The following is an 18,943-nucleotide window of genomic DNA, read 5'->3' on the forward strand; positions in this document are numbered from 1 at the left end:
GAATGCCAGCAGAGAACCGAGTGAGGAGCTCAGCAAGCTCTGGGCCAGACATTTTTAGTGAAAGGATTGTTGTTTTACTATGCTTCCTCCTCTTGTCAACCATTATAGATAGAAAGTTCTCACTTGTGATGAAGAGTCTTGTAGTTCTTCTTGTCTGTCGGTTAACTGTATTGTTGGTGTTGTGAAGTCGCGAGCGGAGGGGCCTAAGATCTATTCCCTAGCAATACCACCATCTAACATTGGCAAGCATTTTGGGCAGCTACTGGAAAGTGGAAAGGGAACTGATGTAAAGTTTGAAGTCGATGGTGAACATTTTTCAGCTCACAAGTTAGTACTAGGAGCACGATCACCTGTATTCCAGGCCCAACTTTTTGGTCCTATGAAGGATCAGAATACCGAATGCATAAAAATTGAAAGATATGGAGGCTCCAGTCTTTAAGGTATAACACTTTTCTAATTTTTGTTTTTCAGCAAACTTGTATTGTTTCTGCCATTTATTTGCGTGGCGGATGGGAACTGACTGCTGTGGTTATTTGCTATATGAATTGGACGAAACTACGGATATTGAAATTTTGATGTTTCACAACTTCATCCACAAAGAACTTTCCTTCAATGATGATTATTCTGTAAAATTGTCTGTTTGAAGATGATGGTTTGTTTGAAGGTGGTCATTTTCCAGATTTTTATGCTGCAATGCGTTGCACATTTTTATTTCTTTTTGATTTTTTGTTTCCATTTTTTCCCGAGGGAAAAGGGGAGGTGGATTGGCAGTGCACTGTCTTAGTTGACATAAGTGACACAAGACATTGACTATTTTGTACGAAGAATGACTTGCCAATTTACTCTATTTTCCCATGTGCAGGCTTTGCTTCATTTTATATACTGGAATTCACTGCCCGACGTAGAAGAGCTTACTGGTTTTAACTCAAAATGGGCTTCTACTTTGATGGCCCAGCATCTGCTTGCAGCAGCAGATCGCTATGGCTTAGAAAGGCTCAGGTTGCTATGTGAATCAAATCTCTGCGAACATGTCGCTATCAATACTATGGCAACAACATTAGCGCTGGCAGAACAGCATCACTGCTTCCAGTTGAAAGCCGTGTGCCTCAAGTTTGTCGCAATGCCTGAAAATCTTGGAGGTGAGCCTTTTTTTAATTTCTGTTTTTTTTTTTAATAATCGGGACTATCCATGCTTAATATTTGTGAATCTCAAGGCTATAGTAAAAAATCTCTTAGAAATTAGAATCCACTACATGATCTGTGAGAATTTTGCTTGTAAGGATGTAAAGCTTTATTCTATTGTTGGATATAGTGGTGTTATTTATTGGAATTGACTATAACCATAAGTAATTTCTCAATCTCAGCCGTAATAATGCCTTTTCTGGTTATATTATGTCTAACAACTATATAAAACTGTATTTTTTTTTTTTATAGAAAAAATAAAACAGTAATTTGTGATCACAATATAATTCTAATCTTTTTTGTTTATCAGCTGTGATGGAAACCGACGGTTTCGAATACTTGAAGCAAAGTTGTCCCTCTGTAATGACTGACCTTCTGCAGTATATAGCCAGTGAGCATCACGTTACCGTTTCCAGGCATGGAAATGAAGCTGTTCTTGATGGCAGCGATATCAATGGGAGGCGGGTGAAACAAAGGCTATAGAAATAGCTGCTTCTATTACACGTTCTGTGCAGGAAAAAAAAAAAAGTCTATGAAGAAGCAAAGAGGGAGATATCAGAAAAATTATTTCTAGGATTAGAAATAATGTACCAGTTATTGTAAGAAATGTTGGTTTGTAATGTAATGGCTTTTGTTTCTATGTATTTCTCCTTTTGTTACTCTAGTGCTTGTAGAAGCTCGAGAGAGAGAAGAGGGTAAAAGGTTTGATTGCAATTTGAAAGAACTAGGATACATATCTCAATTTCTATCCAAAAAAGAAAATGATACATATCGTAATAATGATAAAAAAAATTCCTTTGGTGCTTGCTTTTCCTAATGCATAAATGAGATTCAGAGTATTAAAAGATTAAATATCAAACTGTCAAAGTTATACTCACATATCAAATGAACTTCAAATTTTCTACAAGCAAGCAAGGCGTGGTCACGATTAAAAAAATGAAAAATGAAAAATGAAAAATGAAAAGATAATCAAATACAAGACTTTTCCTTTTTTTTGTTTTGTTTTTGTTTTGAGAAATTGGTATTTCTATACAACAAAATAGACTATCTGATCTATTTTCTAACTAGAAAAAAAGACAATATCTGTTTATTTTCGACCTTAAATTTTTTAGTGCGAATTATTATCCTTGTTAGGTTGAGATTAAAAGTTTTAATAATTGTTTTGGGTGGCACATCTTGCAGGTGTGCCGAAATCTTTTAAAAACTGTTTTTTTACAGGTTTAAATTTTTAGATAATAAGAAAAATATGTTGTTATAATGCCGAAATTTTATTAAAATCTATTAATTGTAAGAATTTAATTAATAAGAATTAGTTATATTTATAAAAAGAAAATTAAAAATTCATTATAAACATTATTAGTACAACAATAAAAAAATAACTTGTTCATAAAATTTGATAAAACTTATAAAATTGAAGCATGAAATATTAAACTTTCTTTATAAACGTGATTATATTGTCACAAGAAAACATGAATTATGATTAGATGTGTTATTATTTTTATAGTCAAGATGTCAATTGACAAGAGTTGGATACATCTAAAAAATCAGTAGTCTAATCAGTATTGGGAAGGGTTGTCTGCGTTTATTAATATTGCCAAAGATTATGTCGATAAAAGCGGTTATACAAGTTGTCCGTGTCGGAGGTGTTTAAACTATAAGTATTTTCCAGTAGAAATAGTTAGAGCACACATACACCAATATGGTTTCAATCCTTTATATACGACGTGGTATTATCATGGCGAAGATGATGTTGCGACCAATCCAATAAATGAATCAGTTGACGAGATGGTTGCAGTTATACAAGACGTTGTTGGAAATAACTCTGATCATGATATGCAGGAGGAAGTAGAAGTTGAAGTGTTAGGTGATGCGCAGTACGATGAATTTAAAGAGTTGTTATCTGAGCTCGAATTGGCATTGTATCCCGGGTGTACTAAATATTCCTCATTGAATTTTTTGGTGAAACTCATGCATTTAAAGGTGCTGCACAAATGGTCCAATGAGTGTATGAACTCTGTTTTGAAGCTGTTGAAAGATGCATTTCCTAAAGGAATTAAACTTCCATATTCGTATTACGAGGCGAAGACGAAATTAGGTAAACTCGGTTTGGGCTACAAAATAATACATGTCTGTAAGTATGATTGTGCACTATAACACAGCCTCCACCTGATCCGACGAGACTCCCAGCACATTGTCAATCAGGTAGTATACGCTATAACACATGCTCCTAAAACTTGTTACTTGTCGAACTCTCTATAATCAAATTTTGTTATTTTTATTTTCGTACAGTTTCGGAGCTGACATCTCAACGTTGGTCTGGTTGAGGAGTAGCTATAGGTCGAGATATAGTAGAGAAAGTACACAAAGATGGGAAGCTCGATGTTACATTTAACGAGATAGGTTCGTGGAAGGCGATTTGCGAAAACGCCAAATATTTTGATAGTGCTGTCGGCTTGAATACAAGAGATATATGTGACCCACATTACAATGCCTGGAAGGACGTGCCTGAGGAGCATAAAAGGAGGATTTAAAATCGCATGCTGGTATCTATTTGAAACAAAATTTTTTCTAAACATTTTTAATTGTGGAACACAATAAATAAGATTTATTTGTTGATTTTTAATGTATTCCAGGATTGGTTTAACCTCGACTACGACCGCGACAACGGCATCATTAGAGATGTAGCCGACCGTGAAGCCAGTAAATGTTATAAGGACTGGAAGACTACTTTGCACAGACACTTCCAGAAGATGGGAGGGGCAGAAAATGAAGATTTTGTCAGGCAAAATCCTCCTAAAAACTTGAGGAGCAAAGAGCAATGGGGACCTTACTGTGATCGTTTTACGTCCCTTACTTTTCAGGTTCATTTTCATTATATTTTCTTACTTTTTATTAATTGGTTTATTTAATTATTAGTATGTTACTAATTCATCTATGATTATTGCTAGAAAAAATCTACTACAAATCAACAAAACCATGGCAGTTAGAAGTGGTCTAGCTTCCATGGTAGAAAGTCATACTCTCAGCATCGTTTCGATAAGGTAATACTAATTTGCATACTTGTTAAGTTTTTGTCACTTTGGCTTAATAATTATTCTAACACGCTCAACTTGATTAGGCAAATTCCGAGACCCAGGAGCCAAGATCATTAATTGACAATTGGGGTGACATGCACCGTCATGGGCATAATTTTATCAATCCGGATGCATAACATGCGTTTGTAAGTAAATTTTAAACTTATTTCTTTTTTCATATTTAACATCACATATTATACTATTTTTATTTATTTTTATTTTATTTACCTTTGCAAGCTCAGATGGAGGTAGAAAGAACCACGCAGATGACACAATTTACTGGGGAAGGTTCATCCACGGCGGTCAATGAGGAGGGGATTATATCCCAAGTCTTGGAAAAGCGCAGAGGACACACTAAAGGAGTGTGACCGACACTGCCACGGAGGAATCGTTCAGGTGCTTCCTCCTCATCATCTGCTTCGCAATCGGACGGGTCGTCTACGGTTAATTTGCCCCAGCATGTCCAAAACTGGCTGAATAACCTCTACATTGAGCAACGCAACATGTTCGACAACTAACAGATCATGATGGAAGTCATGCGCTCGATGAATCCCAACATCAACTTCTTGCCAGTTAACCACCCCCAACCGTTGGTTCCTCCACCGCCTGAGTGAAACGAAGAAGACGAGGATGAGGATGACTATGCTGCTAATTTAGGAGATTAAAATATATGTTTTTATTTTTTATTATCAATACTTTTTAATATTTCTTAATTAATTTACCTTTTAAGACTTATTTTATTGTTGTGTTCACTATTTTATATCAATTATATTATTATAAATTTTTTTCAAATTTTTATCTTCATTAATTAATATTATTAGGAACATACCAAAAAAAAAAAAAATACTATTTGCGATGACATTTCTACGATGTCGTCGCAAATACTACACATTATTGACGACAATGTAGTCACAAAAGGTTTCAAGTACATTTGCGACGACTTGTTGTCGTCGTAAATAATCTATGACACGTCATCATCAACGACATATTCGACAGAACATTCATGACGACTTATTAGCGACGACTGTCGTCGCAAATACATTTGCGACGACATCTCAAAATTGTGTCGCCGCAAATAGATCATTTGCGGCTAATTTTTCGCGGCGACTAATTTACGACGACATGTCGTCGAAAATGCTTTATTTGCGACGATATAACACCTATTTGCAACGACAATGAGTCGCCGTAAATGACCTTTTTTCTTGTAGTGTTTCTAGACGCGACAAAACTCTCCTCTTCAAAAACTCAAAATCTCTAGCTCTTCTTCGACATAAGGAAAAAAAAAAAAAAAAAAGGATTCCCAAAATACGAAGCACCAATGCACCACAGGAGTGACCACGACAACCCTCTACCTCCTTGCATTGCCATTTAAGACCAACAACTAAATTTTTGGAGAAAACAAAATCATATTTATCCTTATTCATTTTGAGTCTCGATAAATCCCGAAAATAATTTACAATTTCCTTAAAGCATACACACCCTATTTGGATTTGCAAAGTAAAAAAAGAAGAAACGATCATCTATTAATACCAAGTGGAATATTGAAGGAACCCTTGTAGAAACTCACACTCCGTGACCACTCTCAAAAGACGCCTTAACCATCAATATTCAGAGAATCTCCATAGCCAACATAAAAAGATACGGAGATATTGCATCTCATTGTCATAGTTGTTTGGACTTCTTACATTTAATATGAATCTTTTCTAATAAAAATAATATCATACAACTTTCCAATAAGTGAGACAATTTACAATTGCGTTACTAAAAGAAAATATCAACCAAATAGTCGTACATACTAAATTGTTATGAATTGTATGCATTTAGGCAAAACTTACTTATGTTGGAATGAAGAGCGTAACTTTAGTCTTATTAGACGTTTGATTCATGAATTAGAATCATAAAATTAGAACCATTTTTAATTTACGTGCGTTTTTTATGAGAGAAAATATTATAACAAACTATAAATTATGATTCAAATCGAAGTACGAATTCTCCAACTAAACAACCCCTAAGAGTTAATAGACATAAGTCGATAACCTGGGGATTAAGCCAAATACCCACTGGGCTACCACCTTGATGGCGCCAAAGCGTTGATTTTCAGTAATTGTTTACGTTACGCGACGCGACAATCAGTTCTTGCCCTTGCGTACATGTACCCCCACAGGATAACTCGTCAACGGCTGTGATTTGCCTAGTGCTGATTCCCGTTTCCCTACTCAAACGTTACATTACATGGCGTGATCGTAGGAAGAACACGCGAAAGCTCCAAAGGATTTACCAGCAAAAGTTGCTGAGTCATCATATCCACATAGAAAATTATGTGCGTAAAAAAGTTTGTTTTCCCACGTGACAAATTTGACTCAAGTGGGCCCTTTGCTACTACAAGTGGAAATATTACACACACACGTATGACATAATATGGCGAATGACTTGGTCAAAATCCCTTTATTTGTACGTTTCTTTTTTCTGTTTCAAACAATTGCTAACTAAAGTATTGCGTGTTTTATAGCCATTAATAATTGAAGCCCTAGAGTTAAGCGTATTAATGGGGTACGTTTTGCATGTAAAGTCAGGATGCTGGGTGGAGAAATTGAATCTTTTGGTTGGGGAAGTGAAGAGAAGTTTTTGCGAGTGATGTGTATATATAGTTCCTTAGTCATTGATTAGTGTAAATCCGTGAGATTTTTTTTTGTTTGATTAAATATATATAAAAAGTTTTAGAAGGAGGCAATCAACGCTAACATATCTCCTAAAATTAGGGGTGATAATTCGTGTCACGTGTCGTGTTCGTGTCACGAAATTGATCCGTGAACCTGAAATTGACACGAAAATTGTATACTTTTATTTAGTTTTTTACATATTAAAAATAACTTAAAATTCATAACACACTAAATTACAATAACATCCATTGAAATTAAGCAAATAATAATATAAGATTTTGAGTATAACTATCATGATATCACAAGTTCATACTAAAATTTAAAATATGCAATGATAAATATGTCTTTTTTAGTTTTTTACGAGTTTCGTGTCGTGTTCGGGTTAGGCGAGTCAAATCCAAAATTGACCCGTATTTTTCGTGTCAATTTCAGGTCGATCCAATTCTGACCCGAACCTCTTTTTTCTCAACCTTAACCCGCAAAATTCATGTCGTTTACGAGTTGTGTCGTCGTGACATGACCCATATTGCCGGTCCTACCCAAAAGGGCTCTCCAATCGTTTATAGACATGCTCGTTGGATGCCCTATAAATGTTTTTTTTTAGACGAAAAGCGCATTACTCTAATCTCGCCTCACTATATGTGCTAGCAATAAGAAAACAAAACTTTACATTTTTTTTTGGCTAATCAAACAAAACTTCACATTTAACTGTTTAGTTCACTAATTCGAGTTGAGATGTGACTTTGTGTGAAAACTTTTTACTGTAACAAAAAAGTTAGATGTGACTATTTCTGAGAACTTTTTACTATAACAAAACTCGAATTGGTGAAATGAACGAGGTCTAAATTTCAAAACGATAACTCAGCACTTTAACCTGTGATTACCAGTCCATGACGATTGTAAATCCATGGACCTAATTATCGTGGTGAGCTATATACGTTGATTAAATAGTTAATGATAGATATTTTACCCAAAAAAAAAAAAAGAAGTGTCCTTGAAATAGTAGGCTCACATGACACACAAGTGTCCTTGATACGGTTTAGTGTCATGCCATGAAGTTTCTGAATCTAAGTGGACGTTTAGTTCATAAATTTAAAATTATGATTTAGAATTATTTTCGTTTGACGTGTGTTTTTTATGAGAGAAAAATACTATAAAAAATTATGAATCATAATTCAGAATCAGAGATGAATACAAGAAACAAACATTCTCCAAATCTTCTGAGCGATAAAATTTTTCATTTTTTTCGTATTATTATGTTTAAACTTTCATACCTCTTAACATGATTTTCTTTTTTCCAATACCTAATACAGATTTCTTCCGAAAACTTAACTAGAAGGGGAAAAGTGTCGGTTTTCTTTTCTTTTTTTAAAATAAATTTTCAACACTAATTTTGTGAAATTACGTCACTCACTGTATGAAATTCACAAAAATATTTTGTTTTACCATTGAACTTGTTCAGCTCTACTCTCTTAAAAAAAAGAATAATTCAATTTTTTAAAAAGAAAAATATTGAAATGAAATGATAATACGTGAACATTTTAGCATTTGTCAGTAAAAAAAATCTTGCAAACAACTATTGTCCTCAATTATCAAGCAATAGAAACAGGAAAAATAATGATGAAGTTTTTTTAATTATTATATCTGAATATTTTTTAATTTTTACGTAATTTTATATAAATTTAACGGATATAAAATTCAATTTAACGGTATGTTAGTGTACGGACTACTTTTATCACTAAAGAAAGAGAGAAATATAAAGAGAGTTGCTGGAAAGAGAAGGGTTCCGCGTCTGCGCATCCAATAAGAAGCGGAGCCTAAAGTCATCGACCCAATAGAAAACCGCCACGTAGATAAATCCACGTCTCTCGGCGCTTATTATAATACCGGCTCTCTCTGGCAGTTAATTAATATAAAAACAGAAATCCCAACAACAAACAGAATTTTCCCGATCTTCTCTTCTTCGCGTCCGATCTCCGGCGACGTCTGATCTCGGAAAATCGCTGGAAATGGAAGCTCACGCCTCCGGACTGCGACGCGTCTTTGTCTTGGCCTTCTGCGTCGCCGGGATTTGGTCAGCCTATATCTACCAAGGTGTTCTTCAGGAAACCCTGTAAGTCTCTCTGTCTCTCTGTCTCTCTCTTCCATACCGGAAGTTCTGAGCAGATTGTATTCCTTGATCTTTGAATCTGGAATGGTTGGTCAGTTACCAGCATTTGGGGCTTTTCTTACATTCAATCGCCGTTTCCTTGTCCTTGTCCTTCGCATTGATCTTAATTTAGAGCACAGATTAAGTGAGTTTTTCTTCTTTGATTAGGTCAACTAAGCGATTCGGTCCAGATGGGAAGAGGTTTGAGCACCTTTCGTTCCTAAATTTGGCCCAGAATGTTGTGTGTTTGATATGGTCCTATATAAGTAAGTGATTTTTTTGCTTTCTTTTGTCTTCTTTGCCTGGAAATCAGATGATTTTAGGATTTAGATAAGATAATTGTATCTTATATGTGTCTGATTGAACAGTGATAAAGCTGTGGTCTAGTGGCAGCGGTGGTGGTGCGCCTTGGTGGACATTTTGGAGTGCTGGTATTACGAATACTATTGGACCAGCTATGGGAATCGAAGCCCTCAAGTACATTAGTTATCCGGCTCAGGTAATTTCGTTTTCCTTTCTCTTTCATCAAGTTTTGTTTTTTAGCAGTTTTTTCGGGTGCAATTCTGATGGGCAATGCAGAGTATGATGCTGAATTGTGGTGACATGGATATGTTTCACTAGAAAATTTTGTTTTGCAGCTTCGATAGTAATGCTAGAACTTAGAATGATTGCTTAAGTGGTTTTCATTGTTAATGTTGTTCATTTCACTTTCAGGTCTTGGCAAAATCCTCGAAAATGATCCCAGGTGAGATATTCACAATTCTGTAGTTTCTATTTAGTTTGAGTAATAGGTTAGTTTGTGAAACTGATGAATTAGATATTATATGGTCTCTCAACATTAATGTTATAAAATTCACGTGTTTTGAATTAGATGTTCATGAGAATGGCATTCTTTATTTTAATCTGTTTGTTTGGGTATGTTGATTATTTGTTTATGAAGTACCCTTATCCTAAAAAGAAAAAGAAAGTGAAGAGATTTACCAACCCTATATTTTAATCTTGCAGTGATGTTGATGGGTACTCTAGTCTATGGCATAAGATATACTTTTCCCGAGTATGCTTGCACTCTCCTTGTTGCTGGAGGGGTATCTACATTTGCGTTGCTGAAGGTTAGGAATTTTTACTATCAATGAGAATGGAGGTAGTATGACTTTTTATTTTCTGTGATTTTTTGTTTTAGTTTTTACTTTTTTGGGGTGTACATGCTTTCAGTTCTGTTCTAACGTTTTCTTCCATGTACTCACGCTGCTCTCAGACTAGCTCAAAGACTATTAGCAAGCTGGCTCATCCAAATGCTCCCCTTGGATACGGGCTATGTTTCCTTAACCTAGCATTTGATGGATTTACGAATGCCACTCAGGATTCGATAAATTCTAGGTATGCTAATAAACTATGTTCCCTTTCTGCTGCTCACTTATCTTTTCTTGTTTTGTTTATTAAATTTTACCCAGGAGGGGGAAGTATGGGAAAGGCTTGACTAGGTAATGGCATTTTAATATTTATTGAATTTTACCCGGGAGGGGAAGAATGGTAAAGGCTTGACTAGGTTATTCATTTTCATATAATATATATTGTCACAACACAGACGGAGAATTGGAGTAATAATTTAAATTGGCCGCTCTTCTATGTAGCTGAAAATGCAGCATGGCTATTTGTTCAATTTGCATTTTCTATCAAAGCACTTTGCAAATATATAACGTCATAGTCATAGAATGCTTGAGAGTATCTTACATGGTGATGTATCCAATCTTCAGATACCCAAAGACAAGTGCCTGGGACATAATGTTGGGAATGAATTTATGGGGAACCATATACAACTTGATATACATGTTTGGCTGGCCTCATGCTATCGGATTTGAGGCGGTTCAGTTCTGCAAGCAGCATCCAGAAGCAGCATGGGACATCTTTCTCTATTGCCTATGTGGGGCAGTTGGCCAGAACTTTATTTTCCTTACCATTAGCCGCTTTGGCTCCCTTGCCAACACCACCATCACCACCACCCGCAAATTTGTCAGCATTGTAGTATCTTCGGTGCTGAGTGGCAATCCCCTGTCAGTGAAGCAATGGGGTTGCGTCGTAATGGTCTTTTCTGGCTTGTCATATCAGATCTACCTCAAATGGAGGAAGTTGCAGAGATTGCAAAAGAAGAGAAAGCCCATGTGAAGAGGCACTCTTACAATTTTGAAATTACACAGCCATCTTTTTTTCCCCCCCTCCTTTTCTCCTTTTTGTTATATTATCATTGTAGGGCATGAGATTAATGGCCCCATATTTAGATAATACTCGGGATATTGGTAAAAGCAAGTGGACAGGTCCAATATTGAGAAAATATTTTGGCATACAATACTTTTTATCCATGTAAACGAGATTGTTGACCTATGCAGTTATCTGAGTGTCTAAAAAGTATTCACATGACTGATACTAGACAGTTTATGTAATTATTTCCAGTTGGGTTAATGACATGAATGTCTAAATAGGTCCAAAAATACAGTTTATATAATTACTTCTTCTTTTAGATAGTGATGTCACAATAAGCAGATTTTTTATTTTTTATTTTTTATTTTTGCTGGAATTACACAATAAGCAGAGGTTAAATCCAAAACAGATATTGTTAGCTAAGAACAATTATCCTTTCACTTCTCACACCGTACATATTTTTACTGGCACAAAACTAACCCTTCTAAATATGCATGTAACAGTGTTAGACTGTCAGTTGCAAGTGCACACACCGAGAGGATTTATCTTTCATTAACTAGTGTCTCGTAATTTGAATGGTGTGACGATTTCACGTCTGGGATTGTTTATATTATTTAAGTAATGAGAAATATTCTCATTATTATTTTTGTTACTCTTTGTCACTTTTTACATTTATTATTTGACACGTAAAATTTATTAATTTAATATATTATTATTTAAATAAAAAATGGGATAATAAAATTCAATTGTCAAACAATATACGTTAATGTGATAAAGAGAATGAGACACTAACATTTCTCTTAAGAAATTCACAAATGCACTTATTATTTTTCCTGCTTTTCCACTTATTATTTTTCCTGCTTTTCCAGTTTTCTTTCAAATGGCTTAGAAAAGATAAGCCGTTTAGTTTGTTGATTTGAGTTTTTAATTTGAGTTAAGATGTGAGTTTATATGAGAACTTTTTACTGTAGTAAAAAAATTAAATGTGATTATTTATAAAAAAATTTTATTGTAAAAAAACTCAAATTTTAAATTCGAATCAACAAAATAAACGGTGGGGCCAATTGCAATTCGTATTGACTTTAATTTGAGAATTTTGAAGGTCAAAAGAGTCAAACTCTACTCCGCCCTCCCTACCTTCTCTCGAGAAAGTTTACCGCAAATAAGAACACTTTATTTCGCAGAGACTTCCCTCCCTCGTTTACACCAATTGCTTTTTGCTTTTCCTCATGATTATGCTGGTCCTCCACCACAAATCCATCATGGTTTCCGCTTCTCCCTCCTAAAACCGACACAAGTTTTCTCACCTCTCCTCTTCTCAACAACACCTTCCTCGTCATCTTAAACTGACAAACACTCTGAAAAAAGTCCCAGTTTCACGAGAATGGAAGCTTGCTTTCCCACTCTCTGTAAGTACAATTCTCTTCACTTTCTTACTTCACTTTGATGTTATTCTTCATGGATGAATTCCTTGGTTTGTTTCGTTCTCTGGGTCTTTCATACAAGATATGCTCAACAATGGCTTCCTACTTCCTTTCTCAACTCAACCATGAAAGTAATAGGGAGGGCTAAAATGAAAGCCTTCTTCTCTTTTGCTTCTTCATACAGGTTTTTTGTGTTCATTTTCTTTTCCTTCTTCTCAATACTAGATATTTGTGCCTTGGATCCAGGGCCATGAGGGTGGAAATAGATGAGACAGGATAAGATAAGAGATATGTGCACACCAAAACCAAAATCACATTTTCACTCCAATCATATTATGTGCCAGTACATCAAAAACCAGCTAGGGAAAAAAATACTTGTTCTATACCCTTTGCACACTCAAAAAAAAAAAAAAAACAAAAGTAATCAGTTTCAACTGGTTATCCTTCTTTACTTTTTCTTTCCCGTCTCTTTTTTCTTTTTTCTGTTTCTTGCATTATAATTTATATATATATATATATATATTCTACCTGGGATACAGGCGAGATGCCGATGTATAGTTACACTCTGAATGGCTATAGACTAATAACAAGTTCTGTACAACTGACAAATCAAGGGCAAAAATGGACACCCATGTCCACGAGAAGACAAACAAACAAAAGAATGGCACACTGAACACACTGGTTTTAAAATGTGAGTACTAATAAGCGGTGAAGCTGGTGGTCTCTGGGGTAGAAACTCTGTAGGGAAGAAAAGAACACAAACAAACTCCTTTTTTGATGTGTTCTTTACATGTTCTAGAATGCGCCCGATAGCATTCTAGAGCTTGAGGGAGGGGAGTTGTTCTGGAATGCAGATCCAAACATGCCTCTTGTAAAATTTTGGGCCAATTTCGATGCTGCATTCCGGAGGGAAATTTAAAACAAGATGGGGAAATCCGAAATGGGGTCTAAACAAAAAGTTTTTTTTTTTTTTTTTTTTTTTTTTTTAAATTTTGCTGCACCAGAAAGGTTTGGTTATAGACTGTGGAGGAGGGCTCTTTTGCAGGATGGTGGTTGTGAAGGATTGGTGGCCTGGCAAGGGGATGGGGACTCCATTCCAAGTGTTTTAAGCAAGAAGTTTCTCTCCTGAAGAAAGATTGCAAAAAATGAGTCGTTAGTTTTAAAACAAAATGCTTGATACATAAACATAGGAAAGTCCTAATACTAATCTAGATTAATGTTATGAGTAAGACATGAAGATTCTGCATAAATGAACCTGAATATAAATAGGATATATATGTATATAAAAATAGCATTTATATATTCTGATGCATGCAAGGAAAGTAAGCATAAGTTAGATGTAAAAGAATCACTCATCTAGATCATTTAAGTTGTAGTATATTTGGTAAAATGTTTTATAGCCATCTAGGTGACATCCAATGCCTGATATTGCCTGATGGCAGACGCTCGAATATAATTTTCTTTTGGTGATTAGAATTTTGTTTCCCACCCTCCCTATTTTCTTACTTAAAACTAAGTTATTCCTAAGTTAGTAACTAATGATATTTGTTGTTGTTGTTTTTTTTTTTTTTTTTTTTTCATTCTTAGTGCCTTGTAAACTAACTTATACATAACGTGGCCAAAAAACCAGTTAGGGATATGACAGATCCTACTTTTTAGAAGCTACCTAAGGTGGAGCAACCAAATTTTTTTATTTTCTAGAGAGTTGACCAAGCTATATTTTTCCTTTAATATTTTTTGTCCCATTATTTTTGCTAAGTGTTAGAGCTTTACTTGGCACATAGTAATTAATTGTATAGCTTCAATTATTAGGTATTACAGTGACAAGCATAGTTAGACGCTTGTTTATCTCTTAAAAAATTTTAACTGGGTGCATAATTTTGTCTGTCCTTAACAAAACTCAGACTTCTGATGTTTCTAATACTATATTGTTAGAAGTACAAAATTCTAAAGGAAAACTTACACTTTCTGAAAATTTGGGGCTGGGAATTCCTGGCTGCCAAGGATCTGAACAACGGGGTGACATGAGTAGGGGAACTAAACTCTGTGCTTGTTCCTTCATCACAAGTTGGAAATATTTCAGCTGCAATGAGATTAAATTTTTTGTCAACAGATTCTAAGTAAAATGCTGCAACTAAAACTAAGTAATCATCCTTAGCATATCACATAATGAGTCACTACCTTGTTCTCTGGTTCCACCGCAAAGCATCCCTTTATCGCATTCACCAACACAACTTTCTTCTCCGATATGGATCGACTGTGAACCTGGGCCGGTATCGTGCTCCAGAGCACCCATCTCAGCTCTGATTTTATCACCTGCTGTATGGGACATGACAGTTGACCCTGTACTGTACTCAGAGCTAGCAGGAGACTCATCATATAGATCAGGCTGCCTGGAATTTATTTGTCAACATTAATTTAGGTGCTATTTGGTGATCAAAATCCGCTCATACATAGATATAAAATATTATTTTGAAAACAAGTTTTATTACCTCCAAGATGGTCGACTTCCTTCATTGTTACTCCTTAAGTCATCTAATAAATCCTTAAAATCTTCAAGTTGAAAGTCAAAGTCACTGATCCTATATCCGAGGATGTCACTTTCTTTGTTTTGGTGCAGGAAATCTTGGAGCATCTGCACATAAGTATTTGATTAAACAGTGGAGAATATAAAGGCTGAATATGTTTAAAGTTTATATTATTTTAGATTGAAGGGACTGTATTTGCTTGGCTAGAATTCGATCTGATAGCTTTTCATGTTCATGCGAGCATTGTGTATTTTTCTCACCTTCCAAGCATTCTCAAGACTCTGATCTGTGTTATCGGTGTTAACTTTTAATGCCAATGAGCTAAGCAATTCCGCTTGTTGCATTAAAGCATTAATCTTCGGGTCATCCTTTCTGAGGAATGATCCTTGGTACTTGATATTTTGTGCTGCTAATAGTAGATAAAGAAATAAAAATTATTGTTATATCATCCTGATCAGTTTTGATTCGGGGAGAAAAACAGATAATCCGAAATTCCCAAAACCGAAAATTGACCAACATTGTTTATGTATGGATCTCAAACTTCTCCTCACTGTGTGTTTCTCAGGTTATGATGATCTTGCAAACGAAAATGCTTTTAAGTTGAGGTGATTTACCATCAGTAACAATCTCCTTGGTGATGCTGACATGATGTTGAGTTGGCAACTTGTTAATGTTGTGAGAATTCTGAACTAAAACCGCGAACGGTGCTCTTAACTGCTGATTCATTGCTGTTATCGTCCTGCATTGCTTATGCAATCTGTCTCCGAAGTTGTAGCTGCTAGTGATATCAGAGATGTGGCTTCTCCTGTATTGCATTTTGCATGAAGAATGAGCTCCAACCATATAAAGCAAGGAACAAACTGCCTATCACTGTGATCCAAAGAGCATTTTCATTATACCTCATCTTCTTAGTAGAAGATCCTACGGTTTCCGAAGTTCCATCAGTACTAAACCCGCTTCTGAGCAAAACCCTTTTGTTGTTTGAGTTCATGTATGTAGTAGAGTTCTCTTTAGCCAAAGCTTCATATTTTGCTCTCTTCTTGCACAAGGTGGAGAATCGGTTTTTCACGGCATTATCGGTTCTGCATAGGCAACGCCAAGAATGAGATTTGCTTCTATGATCATGGATTAACTGTATAGTTCAAGAAATGGGGAAAATAAATGTAAGGCTTTCTATACCTGCCTGAGACAACCTTTGCTATTTCTGTCCATCTGTTACCAAAAATCTTCTGAGCCTAGAAGCAGATCACCGTATGAGATTAGGTTGTAACCAATGATGGGTAAATAATACTAATCTTGATTACTATGTTGCCATTTTTGTGCTTAACTTTTTGCCGACAGATTAGAAAGTAAAATAAACACCTACTTTAACTTAAGTTTGCCTTAAAGTGAAATACCATATAAATGGCTCTAAAAACACAAAAAAAGAAAAAAAAATATGATTTCACTAGGTCAAGCTTAGGATTTAAGTATTGGGTTTGTATCAAATAAACCATATCCTATCAATATATGAACTTCAGATGATTAAAAGAAAGCACTAAATACCTCGCACAAGAGCAAGTCTTCCTCTGGAGACCAACCCCCTTTCTTGAAATCAGAATTCAAATATGTATACCATCTGCAAAAATACTCAAAACACAGTCAGACGAAATTAGTGACAATAACAAATAGAAATGAATCCGTAACAATAACAGAGAACATAAAACCAACATTAACAACAATTAGTCCTAAACCCAATAGCGATTACCTTCTTCTGCACTGCCTGGTCGTTTTATCCTTGAACTTTGATGCAATGATGGCCCAACTGCATACAGAAAACGATAGAGAAACAATCATTTTCCCGAGAAAATCAATGGTCCCCCCCCCGAATGGAATCGGAACAAAACCAATACAGAACAACCAAAAAGAAGGTTGTCAAAGATTCATACTTCTCAGTTCCGTGGAGGCTAATTTGCTGGCGAAGTATATCATCCTCCTGAAACTCAAACAACCCAAATCAGATAATCATCCATTTAGGAAGATTAAACAACCAGAACCCAAACAAAAAAAAAAAAAAAAAAAAAAAAAAAACAAAACCCAAAAAAAAAAAAAAAAAAAAAAAAAAAAACCAATGAAAAGTGATGAAATAGAAAAAGCTCCAAATAAATAGAAATGGGAATGAAACAGAGAAGAAGAAGATAATAGAAAGTGGACCTCCTGAGTCCACGTAACAATGTGACGCTCCTTCTTCTTGGAATCTTCATTAGCAGAAGAAGTAGAAGAAGAACAAGTCTTCTTCTTGTTCTTGTTGTTGTTGTGCATTGTATTTTTAATCTCAATAATTCAACAGAACACGCTCTTCTTCTCCTTTCTTAGACGCTCCTTCCCTTTATCCAATCCAAAAAGCATACCAAGAAAAACCCAACTTTTTGTTTTCTCTCTCTCTTGTTTTTTTTTTTTAATTACAGTTCCTCAATGGTAACTATAACTAAGTAATGGTATCTATCTATATATTAAATTAGCTTCATATCCCCACTCCTCCTCCAAAAGGCACTCTTTCTTTCCCTCTTCTTTTTTTCTTCTTTTTTTTTTCTTTTTTTTTTTAATCTTAACCTTTACAGGTACTGTTTGGTGTTTAAAAAGAAGAGGGACTACATGTACTAATAGTAGAACATTTGGCAAAGAAGACTCTTATTATAAGACACCGAAAACTGCCTAGGATTCTTAGGAAGGAATTCAAAGTTTTCAAACACAGAGAACAAAGAAAGAATGAAGAGAAGCCAGTCACCAAAACCGAACATGGAAAAAAGGGAAATACTTGACAATGAGAACTATAAATGGAATACTAAGTAAGTGCCACTACTAAAAAGGAAAAAAAAAAAAGTATCTTTTTTTTCAAAGGATGTAGAATACATTCATTCATAATTCATGTAAAATGTAAAACCGTAGATCTGAGGAAGTGACACTTTAGAAGTTTGAGAGAGTTTTTGGAAGTGGGACTGACTGGAAATGTAGAGAAAAAAAAATGACTATAATAGTAAGCAATGATAAAATAATATGTTGTTGTTGTTTGTTGTTTAACTTTTTTTTGAAACTTTCTCTCTCTTACTACTCTCACAAGGGAAAGAAATAGAAATAATAATAATAATAATAATATCTATCAACGGATTCTCGCTTTAGTGCGCGGGTATGAAGGGAAGTTTGAAAATAACGCTGAATTCCATGACAATAACATTAATTGGATCAATGCACAGAGTAGACTAAGCCCACATTGCACTCACTATAATATTATTTAAATCTAAGGATATATTATTATTATTATTATTATTATTATTATAAATACGAATATACTATATATATATATATATATATATACAAAACATCATTTATATGATATGATTTGTATGTATATGTGTATGTGGGATGGATGATGACTTTGGTTTTGTGGGGTTCAAATTTTTGAATAATGTGTTGGTTGGGGGTTTAAAGGGGACATGACCATCTTCGTGACTTAACTTTCACCATTCACACCCTAATATTTCCCCATTGAAAATTCATGCTATTTGATTTAAGCAGCCTTTTTTTTTTTTTTTTTTTTTGTGGGGGGTCTTCTTTTTTGTTGTTTCACGTGCACGTATGGCGCGTGTTGTGGACGCTCTGTATCAATTGGCGGGGACTTCTTGTTGGTCTCGTTTGGACACCGGCCAAATCTAGTTGTCTCCAATTGGATTTGAGGGTGTGGCCACGCGAT

General features: G+C 35.0%; 2 protein-coding genes and 1 pseudogene across 2 annotated transcripts; 2 read left to right on the forward strand and 1 right to left on the reverse strand.

Moving 5' to 3' along the window:
- The first annotated feature begins 2 nt into the window (after positions 1-2).
- Positions 3-1,710, forward strand: LOC21403981 (annotated as a pseudogene).
- A 7,133-nt stretch (positions 1,711-8,843) lies between these two features.
- Positions 8,844-11,486, forward strand: LOC21403982 (UDP-galactose/UDP-glucose transporter 3). The gene is made up of 7 exons (XM_024165590.1): positions 8,844-9,029; positions 9,234-9,331; positions 9,434-9,564; positions 9,780-9,810; positions 10,071-10,174; positions 10,321-10,442; positions 10,820-11,486. Exons 1-7 carry the CDS (start codon positions 8,926-8,928, stop codon positions 11,226-11,228), a joined length of 999 nt encoding a protein of 332 aa, XP_024021358.1. The 5' UTR covers positions 8,844-8,925; the 3' UTR covers positions 11,229-11,486.
- A 2,158-nt stretch (positions 11,487-13,644) lies between these two features.
- LOC21403984 (transcription factor MYB124) lies at positions 13,645-18,018 on the reverse strand. Its single transcript, XM_024165579.1, is given in 13 exon segments — positions 13,645-13,810; positions 14,649-14,678; positions 14,680-14,768; positions 14,867-15,078; positions 15,178-15,320; positions 15,474-15,619; positions 15,828-16,018; positions 16,113-16,295; positions 16,393-16,448; positions 16,759-16,831; positions 16,961-17,017; positions 17,142-17,188; positions 17,407-18,018. Coding segments are annotated over 13 exon segments (1,446 nt in total). The 5' UTR covers positions 17,515-18,018; the 3' UTR covers positions 13,645-13,699.
- Positions 18,019-18,943: the final 925 nt, after the last annotated feature.

Source organism: Morus notabilis, unplaced genomic scaffold (assembly GCF_000414095.1).
Source record: "Morus notabilis unplaced genomic scaffold, ASM41409v2 Scaffold155, whole genome shotgun sequence".
NCBI classification, from domain to species: Eukaryota; Viridiplantae; Streptophyta; class Magnoliopsida; order Rosales; family Moraceae; genus Morus; species Morus notabilis.